The sequence below is a fragment of the Antechinus flavipes genome, chromosome 4 (assembly GCF_016432865.1).
Source record: "Antechinus flavipes isolate AdamAnt ecotype Samford, QLD, Australia chromosome 4, AdamAnt_v2, whole genome shotgun sequence".
Lineage (NCBI taxonomy): Eukaryota > Metazoa > Chordata > Mammalia > Dasyuromorphia > Dasyuridae > Antechinus > Antechinus flavipes.
The window spans coordinates 261,210,350-261,219,607 of NC_067401.1; the positions used below are offsets into that span (position 1 = coordinate 261,210,350).

The 9,258-nt window shown below is 35.1% G+C and overlaps 1 protein-coding gene across 2 annotated transcripts in view; it reads left to right on the plus strand.

Annotated features, from left to right (window-relative positions):
* ANKRD6 (ankyrin repeat domain 6) overlaps nucleotides 1–9,258 on the plus strand; it is a 95,714-nt gene that overhangs the window by 78,105 nt on the left and 8,351 nt on the right. For both annotated transcript variants that reach the window (XM_051997397.1, XM_051997398.1), the window contains 5 exons: nucleotides 1,020–1,154; nucleotides 1,715–1,900; nucleotides 2,997–3,149; nucleotides 3,821–3,934; nucleotides 9,090–9,216. In XM_051997397.1, the coding sequence (XP_051853357.1) occupies nucleotides 1,020–1,154; nucleotides 1,715–1,900; nucleotides 2,997–3,149; nucleotides 3,821–3,934; nucleotides 9,090–9,216 (715 nt within the window). The remainder of the gene's footprint in view (nucleotides 1–1,019; nucleotides 1,155–1,714; nucleotides 1,901–2,996; nucleotides 3,150–3,820; nucleotides 3,935–9,089; nucleotides 9,217–9,258) is intronic.

The following is a 9,258-nucleotide window of genomic DNA, read 5'->3' on the forward strand; positions in this document are numbered from 1 at the left end:
GCCAGTAGATGGTTCAGTTTGTAGAGCACTAGGCCTGAAGTCAAGAGCACCTGAGTACAAATCTAGCACCAGATACTTTACACTTCCTAGCTGTGTGACCCTGGCAAGTTACTTAACCCCAATTGCCTTGCCAAAACAAACAAAAACAAACAAATCAAGAAATTTTATTTAATTTTTCCCCCCAATAGTTTGGGAGATAAAAGTGAAGAAAAAAATAGATTTCTATTTATTTTTAATAGAGAACATTATACAGATGAGGAATGTTGTATACTGTCAAATGAAGTCACTGATGCATTCATTATTAGTGTTACTTAATCACTTTATTTGTTGCAAGAGACCTTTCATGAAGTAAGAATTATCTGTAAATATATGTAATATAAAAACAAAGCACAATAGTAAACCTTTTTTTAAATAAAAAAGGGAAACAGAACTAAGAATGTCACTTTTCTTAATACCTAAAAATAAAAAAAGAACAAAGTATTGGTTTGTTCTGATTAAAATTAAACCAAACAGAAGAGAACAAATATTCAATTTACATGACTCTCTCCTCTAGTTATCCTATAGAATAGGAATTTTCAACCATGGATCCCCTTTGTCATTCTATACAAGGGGTCTTTGGATCCTTTCTCAGAATGATATTAAAATATACACAAAATAAAATGTATAAATTACAAGTGTAGTTATCAAAAAAAATTTTTTTTAAAACCAAGTTCATGAACATGTGTTAAGAACCCCAACTGGTGCTAAAGATATCATCATAGTCCAGGATTCCAATACGTTCAGAATTAGACAACAGGCCAATTTAAAAAAAAAAACACAAACCATAATTGGATCCTATAGAGATTCAGTATGTTACATTATCAAGTCAGAGGCCTTGGATTTGAGTCCCACTTTCACTTACTGAAATGAGCTGGGTCAATCACTCCATCTTTCTCTGCTCCCCTCATTTCTCATATCTAAAATCAGGGACCCTAAAAGGACTTTTTATAAGTTTGTTTTTCTCTCTCTCTTTTTTGTAGGGAAGTATCTCAGCAGCAGACACTCCCAGCAGTGAGCAAGCCACTCAGAAAAAAGGAGAGGCCAAAGAAGAATTCTACTCAGCATCTCCAGAACCCCCAGTAAAGAATAATCGAAAGAAAAAGCTGAAACAAAAGGTAGTGGTAGATTTGAAAGCAGTTTCTTTTGAGGAAAGGAGTTGGAAGTCAAGTAGTTTAGACATATGTCTATGTTGAAGAGAAGGCTCTTGCCATAATGGTTTGCAGTGAGAGTACAGAAATCAAATTTGGCCCTGTATACATCCAGGCTACACCTGGAGTCCATGTAGTTCTTTGGAGACAAGATGTTTGGTGGAGAATGCTGTACATACTTAAATAATTTGTGAGGGTTGGTTTATTTGAAGACCAATCTCTGAGGCAGAGTGGTATAGTTCCTTTATCCAAAGAGTCTACAAAGCATGCCTTTGGCTACCCCATCCCAGGAATTCTTCACCTTTTTTTGTGAACCCTTTTTAATAGTCTAGTGAAACCTTGGGGTCCCTTTTCAGAATAGTTTTAAGTGCATAAATACATAGAATTATAAAAGAAACCAATTATATTGAAAAAAGCAATTATCAAAATATTTTTAAATAATGGACCTGCTATCTATTGCCCTCGTCAGATTAATATTGACATCACTATTGCTGATAATGATAATGGTAATTTACTCTCTCTTTTAGGTATCTGCGTTCTCTGACCCCACCTCACCAGCTGACCAGCAGGCTGTTCCTGGGCACCAGAAGAATTCTCATAATCATCCCAAGAAGAGGAATAAGCATCGTTGCTCATCCCCACCCCCTCCTCATGAATTCAGAGCTTACCAGCTGTATACCTTGTACCGTGGAAAGGATGGAAAAGTTATGCAGGTGACAAGTCACTAATTGAGACCAATTATAATAGGGTTGTCTGTGTAAAAATGAAAGTAGGTATGAGAAATGGAGGGGTGGTGAGGAGGAATTAATTTATGCATATAATGAAATTGGAAGTTATCTCTGAGGGAGGCGGGATTGGTCATTCTGCTGTTTGTCATGCCAAATTACCCCAGTAATACAGAGGTCACTGATTCATAATGTTTTATACCAAGGTAAACGTAGGGTAATTGTTATGAAGATCAAATGAGTTCAATGTATGTAATGCACTTGGCAAACCTTAAAGTGCCTTAGAAATGACATCATCGTGGCTATAAAGGTAGTAGATAAGGCTCAAGTGCGTATTTGGGGCCAGCACAGGATGGAACATACCGTTGAATTGCTAGAGTCAGGGAGGCGAGGCAGAAACAGCAAAAAGGAACCAGTGTGATGTAGTGGGAAGAATCCCAAGCTTAGAATCAAGAGGGACCTGGTTTTGAATTCTACTTTAAGACTTACTATCTCGATGGCAATGAGCAAATCCTTAAAATTTTCTGAGCCTGAATTTCCCTGTCCATAAAATGAGGCTAATGATAGCTATGGGCCCTACTTTCCAGGATGGTTGTAAAGATCCAGTGAGATAATAACTGTAGGGTATTCTGCAAAGTTTAAAGAACTGCTCATTTTTATTATAATACTTAACATGCCTTGTATATTACATTGATAGCAAAGTCTTTCTTTTTTTTTTTTGGTTAGTTTATGTAAAAGTTGACATTGAAAAAAAAAAGGAACAAATGCTACATATACTTTTGATAAATTAAATTACCTGAATGGCATACAAATAAAATACAAAGTGATTCTATGTACATTCGTCCCTAGAGAGGAACTTGAAGATGTATTTCAACTCTTAGCTTTCAAAATAAAATTATATAATGCACCTTCCTTTTAGCCTTAGCTGCAAAATTCAAACTATATCGGGCCATTGAGATGGAACCCATCAGCCCAGGGCATTTTGAGTTGTTGCCAAAGAAGAAATAGTTTTGCTAATTGGATCTATGTTAATGATTTTTCTGTTATTACTTCTCATTAATCAAGACTTTATTTTTTTTTCCAGGCACCAATAAATGGATGCCGTTGTGAACCATTGATTAATAAACTGGAGAATCAGCTGGAGGCAACAGTTGAGGAAATAAAGGCAGAGTTTGGAACTGTGCAGGACAAGATGAACACAAAACTGGGGCAAATGGAGAATAAGACCCAACATCAAGTAAGGAAGTGAAAATCAGGTCAAAAATATTGACAAGTACCTGTTTTTAAAAAAAAAAAAAAAAAAGTAAAATCTGAGTGGGACCTGAGTAGTCAGTTTGTTGCTTTTGTTTTTTTTTTTTTAATCTGCAAACCCCTCCCCCCCCAGGAGAAACTTCATCTTTATGAACATCACTTGTAAGGCAAATGATATGTTGTATGAATTGGAATTTTAGAAAATGGTGAAGATCTTTTTCTAGGATTTGTAATGTCTATTCTCCATCCAAGAGAATCTACTTTATTCTTAATCAACCAATGAGCATTTATTAAGTCCCTGAACCTCTCAACTTTTGAGTGTCAAGATCCCTTCTGGAGGATTGAAGTTAAGCATACACACACAGAGTTATAATATATTAAAATATTATATACATATATATGCATATATACACACACATATACATATATATAAGCACCTGCCAATAGTGGACACAACCAGTAGTTCCTTTGCCTTGTGAATACCATGAAACAAAACAAAAATAGTCTAAAACAAAATGGGCAGGGTATGCTGAATTTTTTTAATGCCCCATCTAATTGTTATTAGGTTTGCCCTGACTGGTTTTAGGCTTTGGGGGTATGTAGGCTAGTGTCTGTCTTTACATGTACTTGACATCATGTGACCTTGTTGAATTCTAGCTTCGCGTTCTGGATAAGTTGATGGCTGAGCGGCTGTCAGCAGAGAGATCAGAGTGTCTGAACCGTCTGCAGCAACATACTGAACTGGAGAAGCATGAAGGAGAAAAACGACAGGTAAGTACCAAGAGGGTCAATCTTTTTGTGACTCAGAGACATACCTGTTGACACTTTTGTGGCTCTATCATACATCAGGCAAGGGCCCTGAAACTCCTAAAGATTATTGCATGACATAGCATTTGATCTCTGCAGTCCTGAAATGAATATAATACCAAGTCTGCTTTTTGCTGAATTAGGGCACTAAGCTTTCCTCAGACATTAGAGCTGTTATTTCTTCCCTAAAGTAGAGCTCAGAATTGAAAGCAGCTATAAGTTTTGCTTTGATCATTCAGCATGGATTTTTTGGAGTATTAATTATGTTCCAGACATTGGCTAAATATTGAGTATATCAAAAAAAAAAGACAAAAATATCTACTCCACTACTCCCCTTCTAATGGGGTAGGTACTATACAAACAACTATGTACATATAAGAATATAAAGGGAAAATAATTTCTGAGAAGAAGGTACTGGTGGGAGGGAGGAGGGGACCAGGAATGGTCACTTGCTGAACATGGGAATTGAACTAAGTTTTGAAGGCAGCCAAGAGGCACAGAGTTAAAGAGAAAGAATATAGGGATATTCTGTAGTGAAAAGATAGTGTCAAAAGATAGGATGCCATGTACAAGGAACAGCAAAATAACCAAACTTTCTAAATCACAAGTGTGTGGAAGGGGGTAAAATATAAGAAGATTAGAAAAGTAAAAAGGAACTAGTTCATGAAGGGCTTTAAGAGTCAAACATGACTTTATATGAAGTAATGGGGTGACCTGCTCTATAGAAAGATTACTTTGGCAGGTGAACATAAGGTGGAGTGGGGAGAGACTTGAGAGCAATAAGAAGGCTGTTGAAGTGAGGAGGACCTAGACCAAGACAGTAGTCATATATGAAGATGTGGGATGAAGATAAAACAATAAGTTTTAATAATGGACTGGATGGAATAAGAAATCAAGGTTATATGGCCAGGCTGCTAGAATGATTGATAGTGTTTTTGACAGTAGTAAAAGAGTATAGAAGGAGAGGATTTGTGAAGAAAGATGTTTAAAACTCGTTGAGTTTAAGGTGTCTATAGGACATGTCGTTCAAGATGCCCAAAAGATATTTGGAGATATGAGACTAGAGCTCAGAAGAAAAGTTAGGGCTAAATAAACAGATCTGAGAATTGTCTGCATAGAGATGATCATTGAATCCATGAGAACTAAGGAAATCACCAAAGAGGGAGACTAGAAGATGACCCAGGACAGAACTGGAGAAAGACCCAACAAAGAGATTGAGAAGAAGTGGTCAGATAGGAAGAGAGAAAAACCAAGAGTGAACAGACAGAAAACCTTGGAGAAAAGGATGATAGGAAATGTAAAGATCTGCATAGAGGTCAAGTATAATGAAAATTTAGAAAAAGTCCAGTAGATGTACATTAAGAAATCACTGGTTTGACTTTGGAGAGAATAGTTTCAGTGGAATGAGGTTTTAAATCCACACTGCGATGACTTTAGAAGAAGATGAGAAATTGGAATTAACTATAGTTTTCTCAAAGTATTTAGTCCTCCAAAAAGGGTGGAAAGATAAACATTGATAACTGGTGGGAATAAGTGAGAGTTTTTTATGATAGGAAAAGGGCATGTTTGTCAGCAGCAGAGAAACAGCTAATAGGGAGATACTGAAGATAAGTGAGAGTTTAAAATAGAGGGAGTCAGTTTGCTGTAGAAGATGGGATGAAATAATATGAAGGGGTTGGCAAGAAGAAGAGCTATCCCTATATGTAAAAAGGGGTGAAGGAGATAGTGAAGGAAGACATCTGAGGGATATTAAACTAAAGAGAACTCTTAGTGAATAAGCTTCAATTTTTTTCAGTGAGGTATGAGGCAAAGAAGTCAGCTAAAAATATCTGGGGTAGAGGCAACATGAGACTTGAGAAAGACTTTGGAAGATTTGTATTGTTTTATACTACACATATTTAGATAAGTCATTTCTTATTAAGATTTTGTAGCTATGTCAATATAAAGTAATTATTAAATAAAAATTTAAAAAAAAAAAAGATTTTATAGCTAGTTTTTTCCCCCTGACTTTTCTCCTTTTTACAATTCCAATGTTTCAGCCAGGCAGGGCCAAGAACTTGATAGTCTACAAAGATATTCTGTATTTTCTTTTGTGCCTTCATTAAAGATCTCCAATCCCCCCTACTATCTCTGCTTATCTAATCCAGTATAGATTTTTTTGGAAATATTTAATATTTTAATTTTTCTCAATTATATGTAAAAACAATTTTTAACATCTTAAAAAATTTTTGAGTTTGAAATTTTCACCCTCCTTCCTCTTCCCACTCTTTGAGAAGGCAAGCAATTTGATAGAGATTATATACATGTAATCATACAAAACATATTTCCCTACTAATCTTGTTGTGAAAGAAAACACAAACCAAAAAAAATAGTTTTTTAAAAAGTATGTTTCAATCTGCATTTAGACTCTTAACAGTTATTTTTTTCAGGTGGATTTAATTTTTCAACATGAATTTTGGAATTGTCTTGGACTGTTATGTTGCTGAGAGTAGCTAAGTTATTCATAGTTGATATATCATATGGTATTGCTATTACTGGATGTACAATGTTCTGGTTCTTCTCATTTCACTTTATATTAGGTTCATTAGTCTTACCAAATTTTTCTGAAAGCCTCCTGCTCATCATTTCTTTTATAGCACAATTATATTCATTCACAATCATAAAATTTTCCCAATTACCCCAATTGAGGGACATTGCCTCAATTTCCAGTTCTTTGCCACTATTTTTTAAAAAAGCTGCTATAAATATTTTTGTACATCTGAGATCTTTTCCTTTTTTGTTTTTTATCTCATTGGGATACATATCTAATCCATTATCTATTTTTAAATAATTTAATATGTATTCCACGTTTGTCCATGGATCCATCTCTGATTTTATCCCTAAGCACCTTCCTCTAGCAAGACTCCAACAGATGTGATGATTGAATATAAAGAGATCAATATAAGAAAATGGACTTTTCAAGCATGGGCCATCTGTGGATAGTGAAGAAAAAAAGAAGAAGTTGAGAATAAAAATTGGTCTGGGAACATGAAGGGATATTTGTTTGAAAGAGGTGTTATCTCTGTCTTCTCTAAATTACTATTGTTTGGTTACTAATAGCACATTCTGTACAGTGTTATAGCTCTTTCTATACATGATTGAAATGTATTTTGTGCAGGTTTGTTCAATTATGTCCAATTCTTTGTGACCCTATTTCGGGTTTTCTTGGCAAAGATAATGGAGTGGTTTGCCATTTTTTTTCCATTTCAGCACCATTCTCTAGATCATTTTATAAATGAGGAAACCAAGGCAAACAAAATTAAGTGACTTGCTCAGGGTCGCATAGCTAGTAAGTGTGTGAATCTGGATTTGAATTCATGAAAATGTCTTTTTTTTAATCTTTAAAAAAGTAGCATTTTGTTTTTCAAATACATATATAATTTTCAACATTCACTTTTGTAAGACTTTTATGTTCCATATTTTTCTCCCTCCTTCTATTATCTCTACGCCTCCCCAAGTCAGCAAGCAATTTGGTATAGGTTAAATATATGCAGTGCTTTAAAATATATTTTCATGTTTGTCATGTTATGCAAGAAAAATAGACCAAAGGGGGAAAAAATAAGAAAAAAACAAAAGTGAAAATATTCTGCTTCAATCTACATTCAGTCTCTGTAGTTCTCTCTCTAGATGCAGACATCATTTTCTATCAAATAGTGATACTGCTGGATATCTATCCAGTGATATCTGGATAGTGAGACTGCTGGATCAAAGGGTACACAAAATTTTTAGAATTCATTGGGAGTAGTTCCAAATTGCTCTCCAGAATGCTTGGATCATTTCACAACTCCAACAATGCATTAGTGTCCCAGTTTCCCCACACCCTTTCAACATTTATCATTATCTTGTAAGATAATGTAAGATCTCTTTGACCTCAGGTCTGGCTCTCTCTATTCACTATATAAGATAGCTGCCCATGAGCTTAAATGTATTGGATTGGGATTTTTGAAATATTTTGTATTGCTATATGAGGATCAATTCTGATGCAAGTGGTTATCTTTGCAATGAGAAGGTCCAATTCAATTCCAATTGATCAATGATGAACAGAACCAGCTACATCCAGTGAAAGAACACTGGGAAATGAATGTGAACTGCTTGCATTTTTGTTTTTCTTCCCAGGTTATTTTTACCTTTCTAAATCCGATTTTTCTTGTGCAACAAGAGAACTGTATAAATACATATGCATATGTTGTATTTAAAATATACTTTAACATATTTAACACGTATGAGACTGCCTGCCATCTAGGGAAGGGGGTGGAGGGAAGAAAGGGAAATGTTGGAACAAAAGTGATTGCAAGGGACAATGTTGAAAAATTACCCATGCATATGTTCTATCAATAAAAAAAGAAATATTTTGTATTGTATCACACATTAATTGAATAAAATGAATAATATATCTATCCCACTTCAAGGCATTCCCCATCCCAATCCCAAGAGCAGAGAATCTATTTTGCTTTATCCTGACAAGATTTAACCAGTTCCTCACATATGCAGTCTTCAATAAGTACTTGATGAATTAACTATTTGCTTTTGTGCTAAATCAGTAATAACCCGAGAAGTCTCAGTATTTCTAGGAATAAAGACAGGAACACCTAGTTTCAAACCCCACCTCTCAGCTGCTGTCTGACCCTGGACAAGTCCCTTAATATCTTACTGGTTTAGGCAACTCTTTTTAAAGACTGTAAACTTCAGAGAAGATTCTCTCCTTCATTTGTAGAGGGAGTTTACCTACGCAAGAGCTCCCAACACCAGTGAAATCATAGGCCTATATTCTATTCTAGCAACAACCAATAGAGAATAGAAGGCAGGAGTGCACAATATTTATATGAAATTTTACAATTACTAATTATTTGATACTTCTAATTTCATCTTCCCATTATCACTCTAAGATAAGCATTATAATCATTAACCACATTTTATGGATTTGAGTCCACTGTTGACTGTCTTTATGGATTAACTCATGTAGTGAGGAAGATCATTGGGTGGCAAATTTAAGGTCCTTAGTTGTCAACAAGCATCTTTGATAAAGCCCAATTATCATTTGATTTCATTTGTAGATTTCATTTTGCATCTTCTTTATTAGGTATCCCTAGTGGATGAATTGAAAACATGGTGTATGTTAAAAATTCAGAATCTGGAGCTGAAACTTTCTGGAGATTCTAGAGTCTCGAGGCATAAATCAACCCCATCTACTTCTGAATCTCTCACAGGTAAACTGAACCCAGAGACTCCTTAAAATTGCAGCCCACTAG